The sequence below is a fragment of the Gorilla gorilla genome, chromosome 2 (genome assembly GCF_029281585.2).
Source record: "Gorilla gorilla gorilla isolate KB3781 chromosome 2, NHGRI_mGorGor1-v2.1_pri, whole genome shotgun sequence".
Lineage (NCBI taxonomy): Eukaryota > Metazoa > Chordata > Mammalia > Primates > Hominidae > Gorilla > Gorilla gorilla.
In genome coordinates this window covers 58151214-58170906 of record NC_086017.1, presented here as the reverse complement: position 1 = coordinate 58170906, position 19693 = coordinate 58151214, and the positions used below count along the sequence as shown (strand labels likewise).

Genomic DNA, 19693 nt, shown 5'->3' with positions numbered 1-19693 from the left:
GACTGAGAGTTCTCTCACTGAGAACTTTTTCCCTGGGGCATCTGTCAAAAACAAACAGCCTCAATTTTTAAAATTTGCAACAACCTTAAGTAGTGATAACATTTGGGACAAACAAATAACCAAAAAAAAAAAAAAGTAAAAGAAAAAGCTGAGAATAGAATGTCCATGGAGCTTTTGAAAAGCTCTGGCATATTTCTAGGAATCTAGAAGACCAAGAGCATGAGCAGGTCTGTAATATGTCCAGGAGAATCTTTAGAAGGCCCTATGTGCTCACCTTGGCTGACTTTAATGCTCTAAATAGCAAGAAATGAAGTCTAAAGCAGAGTTGTAAACTGCCTGCCTGACCATTGAAGGCATGGCTCAATACATATAGAATACCTCAGCAAAGGCAGAAAGACTTATTGGTTCCAAGTATTTAAAAACACTATGTCCAATCATTAGATGACCACTAAACTAATGGAACAGAGTCTTCAATGGTTACACACTACCAAGAATACATACTTTAAAAAATTAATTGATAAAAATCACTACACAAATGAATAGCAACAACAAACCTGGGGGAAGGGCAGAATCTGATTTCCAAAGTTGCCACATTATGTTGTTTAAAACATCCAATTTTCAATGAAATATTATGACACATACAAAGAAACAAGAAAGTCTGGCCCATACACAAGAAAAAAAGATCAGTCAATAGGAATTGTTGCCAAGAAAGCTCCAATGTTGGACTTACTAGACAAAGACTTTAAATCAGCCCAGGCAGGTGACTCATGGCTATAATCCCAACACTTTGGGGGCCTGAGGTGAAAGGATCACTTGAGGCCAGGAGTTCAAGACCAGCCTGGACAACATAGTTGTCCTATCTCTACAAAAAAATTGAAAATTATCAGGCATGCTGGCACGTGCCTGTAGTCCTAGCTACTTGGGAAGCTGAGGTGGGAGGATTGCTTGAGCCCAGGAGGTTTAGGCTACAATGAGCTATGATTGTGCCACTGCATTCTAGCCTGGGTGACAGCGAGTCCTTATTAAAAAAATACACATACATACATGTATACATATTTTTTCAAAGAGATAAACTATGTCTAAAGAAATAAAGTATAAGAATGATGTGTGAACAAGTAGAGAACATCATAAAGAAATTATTTTTTTAAATATAACTTTCTTGAGGTGATAAGTACAATAACTAAAGTGACAAATTCACTAGAGAGGCTCAGTAGCAAAGTTCAACAGGCAGAAGAAAGAACAAGTGAACTTGAAGAAAGATTGACATTAACCAGTGTGAGGAGCAGAAAGAAAAAGGAACAGAGCCCTGGAAGCCTGTGGGATATAATCAAGCATAACAACATAAAGATAATGGTAGTCCAGGAAGGAGAAGGAAGAAAGAAAAGGGCAGAAAGATATTTGAAGAAATAATGGCTGAAAATATCTCAAATTTTTCAAAGAATGTTAACATATGCATCCAAGCAACTCAGCAAACTCCAAGTAGGACAAACTCAAAGAAATCCACACCTATACACATCATAATCTCCGTCAAAAGCCAAAGACCAAGAGAGAATTTTGAAAGCAGCAAAAGAGAAGCAAATCATTAAGTACAAATGATCCTCAGTGAGATTAACATCTAGTTTCTCGTCAGAAATCACGGAGGCCAGAAAGCAGTAGGATAACATATTCAAAGTGCTAACAGAAAAAAAATATCAGCCAAGAATTCTATATCCATAAAGAAAATCCTTCAGAAATGAAGGAGAGTGGTGACTCACTCCTGTAATCCCAGCACTTAGGGAGGCTGAGGTGGGTGGATCATCTGAGGTCAGAAGTTCAAGACCAGCCTGGCCAACACAGTGAAACCCTCTCTACTAAATATAATTACAAAATTAGCTGGGTGTGGTGTTGCATGCCTGTAATCCCAGCTGCTTGGGAGGCTGAGGCAGGAGAATTGCTTGAACCTAGGAGGCAGAGGTTGCAGTGAGCCAAGATTGCACCATTGCACTCCAGTGTGGGAAACAAGAGCAAAACTCCATCTCAAAAAAAAAAAAAAAGAAAGAAAGAAAGAAAAAAAGAAAAGAAAAAGAAATGAAGGAGAAAGTAAGACGACCAACAAAACTAATAAAAACCGAAATAATTTGTCTCCAGCAGATCCACCCTGCAGGAAATACTAAAGGGAATACTTTAGGCTGAAGCGAAAGGACACTTAAATCCACAAGGGGAAATAAAGAGAACTGGTAGAGGTAACTACACAGTTAAAGACAGTATAAATATATGGTTTTGTTTGTAAATCTTTTATTCTCCTATATGATTTAAAAGACAATCACATAAAGCAATAGTTAATAATAAATAATAACAGCCAGGCGCAGTGGCTCATGCCTGTAATCCCAGCACTTTGGGAGGCCGAGGCGGGCGATCCATCGCCTGAGGTCGGGAGTTCAAGACCAGCCTGGCCAGCATGGTGAAACCCCGTCTCTACTGAAAATACAAAAATCAGCCAGGCGTGGTGGCAGGTGCCTGTAATCCCAGCTACTCGGGAGGCTGAGGCAGGAGAATCGCTTGAACCCAGGAGGCAGAGGTTGCAGTGAGCCAAGATCACGCCATTGCACTCCAGCCTGGGCAACAGAGCGAGACTCTGTCTCAAAATAATAATAATAAATAATAATAACAATATTATATGCTTGATGTGTCACAGGTTTCTGAGGCTCTGTTCCTCTTTTTCTAACTTGTTGAGATGGAGGCTTACTGAATTTCCAGTCTTTCTTCTTTTCTAATATATGTATTTTAGGCTACAAATTTCCATCTAAGCAAGGCTTTAGCAGTATCAATTTTTAAAAAATTGTATCTAAGTACAGTATACATACAGAATTCACATAAGCATAGCATTGAATGAGGCACCTGGTCAGTACTGTTTCTAAGTGTTTAGTAAATGTTTTTTATTACTACTGTGAATTGTCCTTTGCCTCTTATGCCATAGCATCCTGGCAGTGGGGAGGGGTTTGAGGGTGGGATGGTGAAGAGATTCTGGGATTCCATTTTATTGGAGCATTTTTTTCCTCTTGCTTCTCATAAGGTGTCTGTCGGGGAGAGATCTGTGTCACTTATTGCAGTTTGTTGCATGCTGGAATGCTGCAGATTCTGGAATGCCATCTATATCAGTTGTCTGGAATTTGGTTTCACATAAGGTTCTTGTCTTCTGTTTAACTGGTTTGCTGGGACTTCTGAAGTCCTGATGATCATACTGGGAAGGCAGACTCAGGGGTGGCGATGCTGGCTGTGGCCCTCATCTGCTGGGCCATGGTGGTTATTGTGTTGTTTCTTTTGCTGTGTCCTAGAACAGGGGCTTTACTGAGCCACCCACGTCCTCTGAGAGCTTTGCAACTTACAAGGACTGTTCTCTTCCTTCAGGGGCTGGGATGACTTGCTGATTTAAGCCCCTTTGTTGAGATACAGAAGTATTGTCATAATGACTGGGACTTGTGTTGCTCATCTTTGAGGAAGATTTGTTTAGGCTTGCTGTTATCCACCATATCTTGTATTTAGAGTAGTTTGCTGGCTAACTCACTGGGTCCTTTGGCCTGCTGCAGATTCAGTTGCTACAACTCCCTCTGTCAGTGATTCCGTGTAGGGAGAAGTAATGGGTAGTCATTTTTGGAGTCAGGGTTGGGGGCCTGGGGTTTGAGAATCAGCGGTCAGAATTCATGGGTTGAGGTTTAGGGATTTGAGGTTGGGATTAGGAAGTTAGAAGATAAGCATCAAGGGCTCAGGATCTAGAGACCAGGTCTAGGATTAAAGGATTATAAATTTAGGGACTAGGGCTTGGGTTAGGATTGGAACTGAGTATCAGAGGAGTTAAGGTTAGAATAGGTGGTGGTGGTCAAGGGTCTAAACAAAAAGAGAAGAGATGCAAGGGTCTGCGGAGAGACTGGAAAAACTTTCCTCAGAAGTTCCCAAAGGTGACTGGGTATCAGGAAACTATTGGGAAGTGGCTTCTTATTGCTGCAGAGAGAGAAGCCATGAGTTGGGGACAAACCTTCCAAGAGGGCAATACCTGTGTAGGCAGACACTGAAGTCAGTTAAATGTGCAAGTAAGTCTTTAAATTGATGACAGTTATCGTTTATTTTCACTCTTCTCATTCTCAGTGATTTCCCTCAAAAAAAAAAAAAAAAAAAAAACCAAGAAACCAAAACACATTTTTTTTTTTTAACCATCTTTATTCAACCTGTCACCAAGTTTCTGGTCACACCTGCCACAGTTGACCCCCGATCCATTCTCCCTGTCCCCATCCTCTCCATACATCACAGTACACACCAGGAATACCCCCAGTTCTCATCTCCTCACCCTGGGCTGCTTCAATAGACTCCAGAGTAACCCAAACCACATCCTGCTGCCCAGATTCCTAATGACACGTGAAAGGCCGTTATGACTTGCTTTCCTCATGCCCTATGCACACCTGGGCTCCAGCCAAGGATCCTCCTTCATCAACCCCCATATTAGCTACGATCCTTCATGCTAATGTATCGCTCAGAGCTCAAAAGACTTTGAAGGGCCTGTGCCTTCGCGATCGAGCGCTTAAGTTCTTTGCCCTCCGCGTACTTTTGACAAATACTGGGCATCAACAATGTTCCAGGAACTACCCTAGGCAAAGAAAATAACTGGGCAAGGTTCCCATCGGTGTCTCTGCTGGCGGGAATCGCCCCCGCCGGGCCGCAACCCTGAACGAGCCCGTCCGGTCCTCTGGGTTCCGCCACCCTGCGTAGCGCTGCGCCAGCACCCGGCCCGGCACTCCCTCCCGCCGAGGGCGCCCAGGCCGGCTTCCGAGGGCGCCCAGGCCGGCTTCCGAGGGGCGGTTCCCACAAGCGAGTTCCGGCGCCCAGGACAGCTTCATCCTCTCGTCCCGTCCGCGGCAAATGCATGTGCCTGGGAAACCCACCACCCTCCAGGGCAACTCACACCTCGCCTCACGCCGCGGCGCAACCAGACGAGGACCCCGAGCAGGACTGCCCAGGGAGCGCCTGAAGGACCCCGCGAGGGCCGCAGGCTATCCAGCGTGGCGCCTGGTGGCCGGGCCCTGTGCCGGAGGACAAGGTGAACCCGGAGCCGGATTTCCGCTGCACTGGGGCTCCGAATGACCCAGAATCTGGGGTGGGCTTAGGCCCCGGGTACGAGGGGTGAGGGCTGCGCGGTTGCAGGCCTAGAGAAGTAGGGGGCTGGGTCGAGAGTTGAGGCCGTGAGCCCGGGGGGCTGGAGGGCGTGGCCACAGGGTTAGGGGCGCAGGTCCCGGCCGCGCGTGGGTGGACGAGGGCTGGGCCGCCGCCCTCCAGGAAGCGAGTGGTGGCCCCCTCGAGTGCTGGGGGGGCAGTGTACCGACAGCTTTACTTTTTTTGTTGTTTTGGAGACGGAGTCTGGCTCTGTCGCCAGGCTGGAGTGCAGTGGCGCGATCTCGGCTCACTGCAGCCTCCGCCTCCAGAGTTCAAGCAATGCTCCTGCCTCAGCCTCCCTAGTAGCTGTGACTATAGGCGCGCGCCGTTACGCCTGGCTAATTTTTTTGTATTTTTAGTAGAGACGGGCTTTCACCATGTTGGCCAGGATGGTCTTGATCTCCTGACTTCGTGATCCGCCCGCCTCGGTCTTTCAAAGTGCTGGGATTACAGGCGTGAGACACCGCGCCCTGCCTAAAATTTTTAATTCTCATGGAGTCACCTTTAAGTCTAACAGGATTCTCGATTTGTCAGTTTGTTGTAAACCAAGAGTCAAGACAGCCACAACTTAGCTGCGTTAGTAAAGGAACCATGTCCTCCCTACAGGCCGCGTGTTCTTGCCACGAGAACCCCTAGCAGCCTGGCCTTGGAATGGCTGGATGAGGTGCATTCGTTGGTTCATTCAGATACTATTAAGAGCCAGCTGTGTGCTAGGTACTGCTTACACCTTCTGGTGGTGAAGACGGAACTGAAGGGAACTTGCAAGAAGCTGTGAGAAAGTGTAACGGGAAGTGAGCTAAGATCATCACTAAGGTGGGCAGGAGGCAACCAGAGAAAGCACATTCAGGACTGCGAAAACTACTCACACAAAGGCTGTCAAGCCAGAACGTCTTTCAAAACTGAAAGGCCCATGAGGTTGGAGCTAGAGAAACTTATGGAGTGTGGGGTTCCAGATGAGGCTAGAGAGGTACGTGGGGAACCACAAGATCATGCAGAGCCTGGGAGGCCATGATAAGGATTTTGGTTTTTATTCTAAGAACAGGGTACCCTTTAAAGGGTTAAGGAGGGGAACCATATGATTAGATTTTCGTGTGTGGTTCACTTTGGCTGCTGTGTGGAGATTGTAGAGGTTGGCAGGACAGAAACTGGGAGACCAAAGAGGAGGCTGTCAAGATGTCCAGAGGGGAATGATGATGTCTTAGAGTTATGGTGGTAGCAGTTGAGGATGGGAGAATGGTATGGGTTTTGAGATATATTAGGTAGGGAAGATTGCCAGAAGTTGGTGATCGTGTGGATATGAAGAGTGAGGGAGGGGAGGTGTCATGGATGTCTCTGTAGACAGTTGCTGAAAATGACGTGTTACCTACCGCCTGTGGCATTAGGGAGAGTGGGTTAGCTGATCTTGTACTGGTTAGATTGGGTGTGGCTTTATGGTTTGAGTGGAAAATCAGGTTGAAAGCTGTAGAAAGGACATGAATAGGAGAGACCATGGCAGTTTCTTTGCTTGGGCCAGATTCTAATACCACCTTTAACATGATTGACAGTTTTTAGGATAAGACAAATGAGAATGTTGTCTAGACTCTGTCCCTGCCTATGTTAATGGAAGCCTTCTCTGTATTTGTCGACAAATGATTTTATATATATACACACATATATATTATATATCTATACACACACACACACATACACACATATGTAGTAGAGTCAGCGTCTTGCTTTGTTGCCCAGGTCAAACTCCTGGCCTCAAGTACTGATATTACAGGTGTGAGCCACTACACATGGCCAAATGAGAGATAATATTGAGATAAGATTTTGAGACAAAGTCTTTACTCCTGCAGAGGTGATAAATTTCTCACGTATAACTCGGATTTCACAATTGGAAAAGACCTCAAAATTCCCTTAGTCCAGTTTATAAAATGCTTTTATGTCCATTATATCATTTCTACAATATTGAGCTCTTACACCATGCTAGACATTAGGAATACAAAGATGAATAGAAATAAGACTATATAGGTTTATTTAGTAAATAAAATTGACCAAGCACCTTTGTGTCAGGCACTGTTTCAGATGCAAAATGGTTATGACTTGTTCCTGATGTTGGAGTTGTGTGTTGACCTCATTGTTACCACTGAGGACAGCTGAGTGTATTAACAGGTTTGATTTGGGCACAGGAGATCCTGATCTCTCCATAATATTAGAATAGAGATGGTGTTTATCCAGCAGACTTTTTGGTATCCTGGTAGCACCTCAGTTGCTGTCCATCAATCTTCCAATTCTAGATTTGATAGGAGAGCACTATGGGATGGAAGATTTTAAGAGATGAATTCATCATTATGAATAGGCCTTGTGGATAGGCTGTTTAGGAGTATAAATTGTAAATCTTCTGTAAAATACAAAAGGAAGTTAGGAAGGGATATTGGCAGAGACAGGTAGTATTTAAACTTGAGTTTCTTTTAATGTGTAATTCCCTCATAGGCTTACAGTTGCACTAGATTGTATACTCCACGGGGGAACTTGAATGCTCCCTCTACAACTCCCCTCCCTTGATCCCATGAGCCCAAATGGGCAATTAAATAAAATAATGTATATGGCCTTAAGATGAAACTGTCAGGTTCTTTATGAGTGTCAGGAGTGAGAGCACTCGTTGGCTTGCAAGGCTGCGTGGCTCCAACATAGGGAAGGCTGGGAGTGCCGTCCTGAAGGGTTCCTAATACAGCTCTCTAATGGCAGGAGTGAGATGGCCTCAATCTTGCGAAGCCCTCAGGCTCTCCAGCTCACTCTAGCCCTGATCAAGCCTGACGCAGTCGCCCATCCACTGATTCTGGAGGTAAGAATGAATCCTAAGTCTCTACCGCATGCCCTGGGAATTGCTACTGCTTCAGGTGCCATTGGGCCATTTATGGTGACTGACAACACAGACTTGTGCTGGATGCTGTGGAGGCAAAGCTAGAAGCCATGAACTCTGACCTAAGGAGACTAAGAATCCATTGGAGACTTGAGGCAGACCTAAAATATAAGAAAGGACCCAAAGCAATAATAGAACCAAATATCAAGACAATGTATATTTGTTAGTTTCTATTGCTACATAACACATTACTCCAGACTTGAGAGCTTAAAACAACACTCATTTGTTATTTCACAGTTCAGTAGTTTAGAGGTCCAGTAGGCTTGGCTGAGTTGTTTGTTTAAGGTCTCACAAGACCAAAGTCAAGGTATTGGCTGACCAGGTCCTTATCTGGAGGGTCTGGGGGAAGAATTCACTTCCAGACTCATTCAGGTTGTTGGCAGAGTTGATTTCTTATGATGGTAGGACTGAGGCTGCCATTTCCCTGTTGGCCTTCAGGCAGGAACTCCTTTCAGTTTCTAGAGACCACTCACATCCCTCATCACATGGCCCAGTCTGTCTTCAAGACAGCTGCAGTGCATTGAATCCTTCTCATGCTTTGAATCTCTCTGGCTTCTTCAGCCTCTAGCCAGAGAAAATGCCTGGCATTGAGAAGCCTTCACAATTCTAATCCCACAGGGCTCATTGATTAATTAGGCCCACCTGGATAATCTCCCTTTTGATTACAGCAGAATCAACTGATTAGTAACCTTAATTTCCCTCAAAATCCCTATTGTTATGTAATGTAACATAATCATATTGCATCATATTCACAGTCCTGGAGATTAGGGTGGGAAATCTTGGTGGGGCTCGGGGTCATTTTCACATTCTGTGTACCATAGTTTGATAAATACTAACTGAGTAGCACTGCTAAGTAAGCCCACTATGGTGCAGAGGAAGATCCAAGCAGTCAGGAATGGGGGCCTGGAAGTGGCAGGACTCAGCTGGGCCTCAAAGGAATGGTAAACTTTGGTTAGTGCCAGGAGAAGGACAGGTGTTGCACAGAAGGGAGACGCTGAGGCAGGAATGCATGTGATGGGTCTGAGGGCCGCAGGCAGCCTGCGATGGTGAGACTAGAGAATTGGTACAGAGTAAGGAAAGTATAACCTTGAGCACTGGGCTAAAGTGGTTGTACTTCATTCCTTGAATAACAGGAACTACTTAACACCTTCTGACCAGAGTGTGACATGTAAATTATAGAGTTTCTCATCTATCAAGTGTGATGGTTTGGAGGGAGTGAGAGAAACCCAAGGCAGGACCACTAACAAGACTTTTATGGTGGTCTGAGTGGTGGGTCCTGTGGTCTTGAGCTCAAGGGGTTATAGGTATGGAAGAGCAGAGACAGCGCATCCTATCCCCTTTCACCCAAGGCGCACACTCTGGCTGTGTGACTGAAGGTCTTGACCTCACCCCACCTCGTCTTCTCACCCTTCAATGGGACAAACCCTCAAGTCCTGAGCAACAAGTGGTCCTCATGGCTTCTTTTGGTCAGTTTCAGTCTCCTGATTGATTTTTATTTTGGGGATGGTCTTTATTCAGGCTGTTCATCAGCAGATTCTAAGCAACAAGTTCCTGATTGTACGAATGAGAGAACTACTGTGGAGAAAGGAAGATTGCCAGAGGTTTTACCGAGAGCATGAAGGTAGGATCAGTAGTCCTCTGAATGGAAGGTGCCTCAATCCCAAGAGGCCGTAAGAGAGATTTTACCTGGAACACAATGGCAGGCTCTCTGACCTACCAACCGTGTACAGTTGCAGCCAGTTTTCTAAAATCTTGGTTTAAAACACACACTTTTCATGATTATCCATCTTTTCCCAAGGAGGGTTCTACCTTGTAGTCCCAACCAGAAACTTAGTTTTATGTATTGATAATTTCAGTAGTTAACATATAGTGAATGAATGTTTACCATCAGACATTGTCCTAATGCTCATTTTTTCATTCAATTTTCCCAACAACCCTAAAAAGTAGGTGTTGTTATATCCCTCGTACGCAGATTAGGAAGCCAAGTTTAGAAGGTTAATGATTTACCCAAAACTATGCAGGTTGTAAGTGGCAGACCCTGGATTCAGACCCAGGTTTGTCAGACTCCAAGGTCCTTGTTCTTTTCTCTGAAACAATTTTTATTATTCTAGGTAAGGAGGTAGAAGTACAGAAAGTTGCCTTGGGCACCAGGATGAAGGTATCTTGATGAAGGTCCTCTCTCTTTGCAGGGCGTTTTTTCTATCAGAGGCTGGTGGAGTTCATGGCCAGGTACTTCTAATTTGGTTCCAGCATCTTTATCCACTGAGGCTAATCTCCCCTGCCCCTAAATGGATTTGTTCATTTCACTGCCATTCTTTAAAGTTGTAATCAGGCCAGGCACGGTGGCTCATGCCTGTAATCCCAGCACTTTGGGAGGCTGAGATGGGTGGATCACTTGAGGTCAGGAGTTTGAGACCAGTCTGGCCAACATGGTGAAACACCGTCTCTACTAAAAATACAAAAAATTAGCCCGGCATGGTGGCAGGTGCCTGTAATCCCAGCTACTCGGGAGGCTGAGGCAGGAGAATCACTTGAACCTGGGAGGTGGAGGTTGAAGTGAGCCAAGATCGTGGCACTGCACTCTAGCCTGGGCAACAAGAGTGAAACTTTGTCTCAAAAACAACAACAACAACAACAAAAAATTAGCCAGGCATGGTGGCGGGTGCCTGAAATCCCAACTACTCGGGAAGCTGAGGCAGGAGAATCACTTGAATTCAGGAAGCAGAGGATGCAGTGAGCCGAGATTGAACCATTGTACTCTAGCCTGGGCAACAGAGTGAGACTCCATCTCAAAAAATAAAGTTGTAAACAATGTCAAATCTGAAGAAACATGGGTTTGGGGCTGTCACTGAGCCGATGCTGACCTGTTAGGCACCTGTCCTGTGGTGGTTAGAAGAGTCCCATTGAATGCTGCATAGCCACCCTGCTGATCTCTGTAGGCTTGATGTACACCAGCAGGGGCCCTGCATCACCTACTTGAAGCAGCATTGGTACTCAGCTGGAAAGGCAGGAAAACTCTCAGAACGTAGAGTGTGTTTTTATTCAGGCCCCGCTCACAGCACACCCTCCTAGTCTAGATGGCCAGGTTCTTTACATGTGCTTGTTTTGTTCACAGCGGGCCAATCCGAGCCTACATCCTTGCCCACAAGGATGCCATCCAGCTTTGGAGGACGCTCATGGGACCCACCAGAGTGTTCCGAGCACGCCATGTGGCCCCAGATTCTATCCGTGGGAGTTTCGGCCTCACTGACACCCGCAACACCACCCATGGTTCGGGTGAGTCCCCTGTCCATAGCCATAGGATATTTTGGGGTTAGCGGGCAGGCTGTGTGGTAGAGTTGACAGCCAGGTCCCTCCAGTGAGCTTTCTTCCATTTGTGTTTCTGGTCTTTGTAGCCATGTTGGCAGATGTGGCCTGTGGACTTTCTTTACATGCCCCAGGACTGAAGGGGCAGGCAGAGTAGAGGCTCAGGATTCTGAACCTGATTATGACTGCCTCTTGCTTCTACCATGTGAGAACCTCTTCTCTGTCTTGTCTCCCCTTACAGACTCTGTGGTTTCAGCCAGCAGAGAGATTGCAGCCTTCTTCCCTGACTTCAGTGAACAGCGCTGGTATGAGGAGGAAGAGCCCCAGTTGCGCTGTGGCCCTGTGTGCTATAGCCCGGAGGGAGGTGTCCACTATGTAGCTGGAACAGGAGGCCTAGGACCAGCCTGATGCAGGTCTATGAAGACCAGTGGCAGTGCCCAGACTTCTCCTAGACATCTAGTCTAAAACATTCTCCTAGGACCAGGGAAGCCTGGGCTTACAGTGCCATTTCTGCTGGGCACCACCACCCGCCTGAGGGCCTAGCTCACCACAGCACATCCTCCAGAATCTAGCCTTCTATCTACCTCTTCTCTGGAATGTTTATGGTGGTTCAGAAGAATGATGACTCCTCTTTGCTGAGAACTGTTCATCCTTCTTCAAGAAGAAGCTTGCCAGGCCGGGCGTGGGGTGGCTCATGCCTATAATCCCAGCACTTTGGGAGGCTGAGGCGGGCGGATCACAAGGTCAGGAGTTCGAGACCAGCCTGACCAACATGGTGAAACCCCATCTCTACTAAAAATACAACAATTAGCCAGGCATGGTGGTGCATGCCTGTAATCCCAGCTACTCAGAGGCTGAGGCAGGAGAATTGCTTGAACCCAGGAGGCAGAGGGTGCAGTGAGCCGAGATCGTGCCATTGCACTCCAGCCTGGGCGACAGAGCGAGATTCTGTCTCAAAAAAAAAAAAAAAAAAGAAGCTTGTCTAATTGACTTGGCTAAAAAATGCAGTGACTCCAAACAACATTTGACCTGTCTTCCTCAATAAAAGTCAGTGTTCTCCTGAATCCTTTATGCTGCCACATTTAGGGGAAACTTTTCAGGCTTCATCATTCTGACTTCTCAGCAGCATTCAGTTATTGCTTCATTCTCCAGAAACACTCTCTTCTCTTGGATTTTCTGATCCCACACCCTTGGTTTTCTCCTTCTGTGTGTTTTTCTTCATCTCCTTTATCAGCTATGCAAACATTTATTTTCATAAATTCTCTATTCAAGACATACTGAAAAATGCAAAGATGGTTAAGACATGATTGGGTCCTCAAGTTGCTGATTATGAATTTGGGTAGTCAGCCAGCTATAACATGTGGCAGAGATGGAGAAGTGCCCTAACAGAGGTATAAAGTCCTGTGGGAGAACAGAGGAAAGAAGGTTTCCTTTGGCTGGGTGAGGAGGTGAAGGAGATAGGGTGGAAAAGCTTTTATAAAAGATATAGCTGGCTTTGGAACTAAGCCTCAAGGTCAAATAGGGTATCCGTAGCAGGGGTCTGGGGCACTAGACAGTCTGTTTATTTTCAGGAATATACGGGTCAGTTTTGTATGTGTGACCTAAGAAACCTGTGACACTTCTTATGACAGGTCTTGACTTTTCTTTCTCAGTACATGTGTATTTCTCTTTTTGGTGGCCTTGAAACCTTTGAATTGAAAATTGCCTTCACCATCTACCACTTTCACTAATGGTAGACCAGGAAATTTGGACCTACTGAACATAGAGAAAAACTAGAAAAGCTGTGCAAAATATAAACGGCATCTATCTGAAAGCATCAGCTGGCAATATAGAACCAAAATTCAGGACATGAAGGAAACTCGAGAAGTTAGCCTGGGACTTAGAGCTACTTTTCCCATAAGCGCACCTGCTGATTCTGGAAGAGGCAGCTAAGAAGCTGAGTAGAACTTTCAACAACTTCTTGTGTTAGGGAGCCAGCTTCATGAATGCTGGCAGAAAACACAGGATTACTTGGGCAGAGACTACTGCTCAGGGCACAGCAGGCAGTGTGTTAGCCTTGGTCTCCCTTGCCCTCCAAGTCCCACAGGGCAATACTGGCAGGCCCAGGAAAGTGTTACACACAGCAGGTTTGCATCACGGCTAAGGAACCACAATCTTAGGGAGATACTATCTCTGTCTTCTAAGGCCATTTGCTGTACAAAAATCCTTGAAATACCTGGGCACAGTGGCACACCTATAATCCTAGCACTTTGGGAGGCTGAGGCGGGTGGATCACCTGAGGTTGGGAGTTCCAGACCAGCCTGACCAACATGGAGAAATCCCGTCTCTACTAAAAATACAAAAATTAGCCAAGCGTGGTGGCGCATGCCTGTAATCCCAGCTACTCGGGAGGCTGAGGCAGGAGAATCGCTTGAACCCAGGAGGCGGAGGTTGTGGTGAGCCAAGATCACGCCATTGCACTCCAGCCTGGGCAACAAGAGTGAAACTCCATCTCAAGAAAAAAAAAAATCCTTGAAATAGTCTGGAACAAAATCTGTCAACATCTCAGCCCACAAAGTATCAACAAAATTGATATTTTGTTGCATTTAAAAAATTTAAATGGTGGTCAAAGGGTACAAAATCTCTGACAAGACACCCGCAAGAGACACAGAATTATCTCCCAATAAAATTGTCTCATAAAAACCTGGCTCCCACAAATATGGAAAGGGAGAAAACTAGAATAAACCCTGTGGTGTCGAATTGGAGATATCAGTGTGAACTCGTGTATTTCAATCTATAGAGATAGATGTAAATATGTTTTTGTATGTATGTAGGTATGTATAGTCCTTTGCACTGATGTGAGAGCAATGACACTCCAATAGTAATGACCACACCCAGCAACCAGGTCCACCAAAAGACAAAGTGCTATGGACTGAATTATATCCCCCTAAAATTTATATGTTGAAGTCCTAACTCCCAATGTGATGATATTTGGAAATGGGACATTTGGGAGATAATTAAGTTTAGATGGCCAGGTGTGGTGGCTCACGCCTGTAATCCCAGCACTTTGGGAGGCGGAGGCGGGTGGATCACAAGGTCAGGAGATCAAGACCATCCTGGCTAACACGGTGAAACCCTGTCTCTTCTAAAAATACAAAAATTAGCCGGGCGTGGTGGCATGCGCCTGTAGTCCCAGCTACTCGGGAGGCTGAGGCAGAAGAATTGCTTGAACCCAGGAGGTGGAGTTTGCAGTGAGCCGAGGTAGCACTACTGCACTCCAGCCTGGGTGAAAGAGCGAGACTCCGTCTCAAAACAAAACAAACTATTCCCTATAGCAAACCAATTGTAGCCTGGGCAACATAGTGAGACCCTGTCTCTATAAAAACTAAAAATAGGCTGGGCGCAGTGGCTCATTCCTGTAATTCCAACACTTTGGGAGGCTGAGGGGGGAGGATCACTTAAGTCCAGGAGTTTGAGACCAGCCTGGGCAACAATGGTGAGACCCCTGTGTCTACAAAAATAAAAATAAAAAACTTAGCTGGGTGTGGTGGTGCATGCTTGTGTCCCAGCTACTTGGGAGGCAAAGTGGGAGGATTGCTTGAGCCTGAGAGATTGAGGCTTCAGTGCAGTTTGAGCCACTGCACACACTCCAGCCTGGGTGACAGTGAGACCCTGTCTTAAAAAAATAAACGAGTATGACATGAGCATGCGAGAGCAAAAGAAAACAAGGAAGTCTGCGACCATGAAGCGAATGCTTAGTCTCTGATATCACAGGCTTAAAGAAAATGATAAAGACCTAAAAAGAAAAATATCCCAGCATGCTGAAGGAAAGAAAAGTTCCCCAATACCCTTCCTGCTTATTTTTCCAATATATTACACAGCTGGGTCCACCTTACCACATCCTGTTTGATTCCAGCGTTACCAACTTTTCCACTGGAGCCAAATGAGACACACTGCAATCAGTGATGAACTGTCTATATGCCAAGTGTATCCCTTGTATAACTGTGTAATGGCCGAAACTGAGAAATTGGGGCGAAGTATCAAGTGGCTTAAAGGATTGCCAAGGATCGAAAATTTGAACAATTACCAAATTACCATGCACAGGAAGGAATCTATGCAGATGACTGCTTAGCACAGAGAGTAACTCAGCATAAGTGTTGTAGCCACGAACCTGGGACCTTAAAAGAAGAATCCTAAGATTCTTGGAGTTCCTATCATGTACATTTCTAACCATAGATATAACGTGGGAACTGATGTCAGATGATTATGGAGCCCCTTGGTTCTAATTCTTGCCCAAGTTCCTCTGCCTTTCTTCCACCAACTTTCTCTTGTTGCCATTTCATTAAACATGGAATAGAATGTTATTCTGTTCAATTCATTTGCCCTGTTATCAGCTGAGTATGGTTAAACACACTCAATTTTTCATGCTGTTTTGAAATTGATATTTTGTTGCATTTAAAAAATTTAAATGATGGTCAAAGGGTACAAAATCTCCCACAGGAAGAATCCATTTTATAATTTTTTTGAGGTCTGTTGCACAGTGTGGTGAATATAGTTAGTAGAGTATTATACATTTCAAAATTGCTAAGAGTAAATTTCAAATGTTCTCACTACAAAATGCTAAGTATTTGAAGTGATGGATATGTTAACTAGCTCGATTTAATTATTCTACATTGTATCCACAGATTATGACATCATTTTGTAACCCATAAATTTATACAATTATAAATTGCCATTTACAGTAAGAAATAATTTGTTGCATCTTTTTAGAAAAATAAAATAATTTTTTACATCCGTGTAGTTCAGGTAAAAAAATAATTTTTAAAAATCTTAATAAAATTTAAAATAAAAATGGTGGCACGTGCCTGTAGTCCCAGCTACTTGGGAGGCTGAGGCAGGAGGATCACTTGAGCCTGGAAAGTGGAGGCTGCAGTGAGCCGTGATTGTGCCACTGCTCTCCAGCCTGGGTGACAGCGAGATCCTGTCTCAAAAAAAAAAAAAAAAAATTGTATTTGTTTCTGGTTTACTCTTCTTACATTTCTTTTTGAAAAAATGTGTTTCCCCTTCCTCCTCACACAAAAGATAACATACTTCATGATACTCCTTTGCATTTTGTCTTTTCTTTAACCCTGAAATATAATCTAGAAGTCACTTCATATAAGCTCATAACAGTCTTCTTTATTCTGTGTTTTACAGCTGTGTAATATTCCATGTGTGGGCATACCATAATCTGTTCAATAACAGGCATTTAAATGGTCTCCAAAATTTTGCTATTACAATTAATTTCACATTGAACAATTGTGAACATGTGTTGGTTTTCCCCCATCTTTAGCTGTGCACACTAGTTACCTATTGCTACAGTATTGCTGTGTAGCCACTCCAAAATTTAGACTTAATCATCTTTTCTCACAGGTTTTCAGATGAAGACTAGGTGTGGGGCATCTGTGAGCTCAGGTGGGAGCAGTAAGGGAGGAGCAGCCAGGAGAAAAGAGGGAAGGAAACACCGAGTCTTGCACCCACGTCTGAAATCATTCTCCAGTGTGTCTGCTGCTCTTCACATCCACTGCTCCATCCTGGCCCAAGCGACCTTCATCTCTTACTGGATCTCAAGCCTCCCAACTTGTCTCTTCCACTCTCACCATCCACCCCCTCCCTCAATCCACCTTTCCACACACATTAAAAAAGTATTATTTTTTAGGCTGGGTGTGGTGGCTCACGCCTGTAATCCTGGCACTTTGGGAGGCCGAGGTGGGTCGGGCAGATCACCTGAGGTCGGGAGTTCGAGACCAGCCTGACCAACATGGTGAAACCCTGTCTCTACTAAAAATACAAAATTAACTGGGCATGGTGGTGCCTGCCTATAATCCCAGCTACTCGGGAGGCTGAGGCAGAAGAATTGCTTGAACCCAGAAGACGGAGGTTGCGGTGAGCTGAGATCACGCCATTGCACTCCAGCCTGGGCAACAAGAGCGAAACTCCGTCTCAAAAAAAAAAAAATTATTTTTAAATGTCCATCTCTTCAGGTCACCCCCATTTAAAACTCTCCACTGCACACTGAATAAAGACCAGCACTCCCCCACAGCACTCTTCAGTGTCCTCTCTCACCACTCACCCACTCCTAGTGCTGGAGCTTGATGGACATTCTCTACCTGCTAGGGTCTTTACCCATGAGGTCCCCCTACTTCCTGCTTGGCTCATTCCTGTTTCTCCTTTAGGTCCCAACTTAAATGTACTTTCCATAGGAAGGCCTTCCTACATCCTGCAGTCCAACTAGGTTCTCCTAGTAATTTACTCTGTCATGCAGTGTATCATGCTCTTCATAACATGTACCACCATTGTAATTAAGTCATGATTCCTATCTTTTTTTTTTTTAAAGACTAGTCAAGTGCAGCAGTGAGAAAGGGGAAAGAGTAGAACAAGGCATTCAACCTGTAACTAACTGTGAACAATTGAGATAACTCACTACCTTCAGACCAGCCTCATAGCTTATTTGTTTAAAATCTGGCTTTCTGAAGGGAGAACAAATTTCATTAGTGCAAAGGCTGTTTTCTTCATGCCTGTATCCCTATCACCCAGCACAGTACCAGGCATATTGCTCCTTTATTAATGGTAATGAATAGTATCCATACTCTAATCTTTGACATTATTAGAATTCCTCCATCTCTAAATTCTTTTTTTTTTCTTTTTTTTTTTTTTGAGACAGGGTCTCACTCTGTCCCCTAGGCTGGAATGCAGTGGCATGATCTCGGCTCACTGCCACCTCCCCGACTCAGGTGATCTTCCCACCTGAGCCTCCCAAGTAGCTGGGACTACAGGCATGCTCCATTATGCTGGACGAATTTTTGTATTTTTTGTAGAGATGGAGTTTTGCCATGTTGCCCAGGCTAGTCTTGAACTCCTGGGCTCAAGCGATTCACCCATCTCAGCCTCTCAAAGTGCTAGGATTACAGGCATGAGCCACCACGCTCTTACTTCTAGATCTTAAATCATCCCAAGGCCCAGATGAAATCCATGTCTGAAGTCCAAGGTTAAATATCCAGTACCAGGTCAAGTATCAGCTCTAAGATCCAGATCTAAGTCCAAGGTTATGCATAATCATTCTGAGTTATAGGACTGGGGACCAGGAATTTAGGTTCAGCTCTAAGGTCTGATGGTCACGTCTGAGGTCTAAATCCCTGACTGAAGCCTAGGTCCAAGGACTACAGGAGCAAAGGAAAATTTCATTACCAAAATTTGCAAGTGAGGTCCAAATCTTATCCCTGGGTCCAGATCCAGGTCCAAGTCAAAGGTCCAAATTCAGGTACAATTTCCATGTTTAAGGTATAAGATCCATGGCCCAATAAAAAGCAAGGTCTGAGATCCAGGTCCAAGATCCAGGTAGAGATTGAATTTCCAGTTATAAAGTCAAATACAAGAAATAAAGGTCACCTCCCTGTTTAAATTTCAGATCCAAGGTCCAAGATGCAGTTCCAAAGACGCGGGTGTTGGGCCATGTGCAAGGACCAAGTCCATGTTCCAAATCAAATCAAGGCCTGCATCTAGGTCCAACATCCAAGACCAGGTCCAGATCCAGATCCAAAGATGAGGTCCACAGCCATGGACAAATTCTAGGCCAAGGTCCAAGTCCAAAGTCCAAGTCAATTTACAAGGTCCAGATCATGGTCCTAAGTCCAAGATACACATGGAGGTCCAAGTCCCATGTCCAAAACCCAAGAATGATTCAGATCCATTTCATGACCAAGGTTCAGGTCTAAGGTGAGTTCCAAAATGCAGAACAAATCCAAGTCAGAGGTTTAGTTCCAAGGTGCAGGTTCAAAGTTCATATCCACACACAAGGTCCAACATCAAAGCCAAAGATCCAGGTCCAGGGGCAGGAGCCCTGATCTTGGACTTCCCAGTTCCAGAACTGTGAGAAAAGAAATTTTTGCTTGGTACAGTAGCACATGCCTGGAGTCCCAGCTACTCAGGAGGCTGAGACAAGATGATTGCTTGAGCCCTGCCTGGAGTTTAAGGCCAGCCTGAGTAACATAGCAAGACCCTGTCTTAAAAAAAAAAAAACAAGGAAAAAAAAAAAAAAAGAAGAGAAAGAAATTTCTGTTGTTCTTTGTAAATTACCCAGTTTCAGGTATTTTGTTACAGCAGCACCCCAGTAGAGTATTTTGTTACTCTTACCCCTGACCCCAGGGAATGTAGACCACAGCCACAGCACCATAGCCAAAGCATACCATTGCTGTTTTATAAGATTGACTGTAATATTAGACTAGCAGAAAGGGAAACTTTGAGTCATCAAATCCCCTAATAAAATAGGTTCTTCAGGCTGGG

At 44.8% G+C, this 19693-nt stretch overlaps 1 protein-coding gene and 1 pseudogene across 17 annotated transcripts; both read left to right on the top strand.

Annotated features, from left to right (window-relative positions):
• The first annotated feature begins 4191 nt into the window (after window positions 1–4191).
• NME6 (NME/NM23 nucleoside diphosphate kinase 6) lies at window positions 4192–12456 on the top strand. Of its 17 annotated transcripts, none has more exons than XM_063703754.1 (7): window positions 4192–5068; window positions 5788–5845; window positions 7912–8008; window positions 9605–9707; window positions 10276–10315; window positions 11202–11362; window positions 11634–12456. In XM_063703754.1, exons 1-7 carry the CDS (start codon window positions 4891–4893, stop codon window positions 11798–11800), a joined length of 804 nt encoding a protein of 267 aa, XP_063559824.1. In that variant the 5' UTR covers window positions 4192–4890; the 3' UTR covers window positions 11801–12456. The 17 variants fall into 17 exon arrangements, 16 of the variants coding, with proteins under 16 accessions (XP_063559824.1, XP_063559825.1, XP_018879660.1 ...); XM_063703756.1 differs by having other exon boundaries at window positions 4997–5125; XM_019024112.4 differs by having other exon boundaries at window positions 4998–5125; window positions 5788–6148.
• Window positions 12457–13992: 1536 nt separating this feature from the next.
• LOC101142956 (rRNA-processing protein FCF1 homolog) lies at window positions 13993–16171 on the top strand (annotated as a pseudogene).
• The last annotated feature ends 3522 nt before the right edge of the window (window positions 16172–19693 follow it).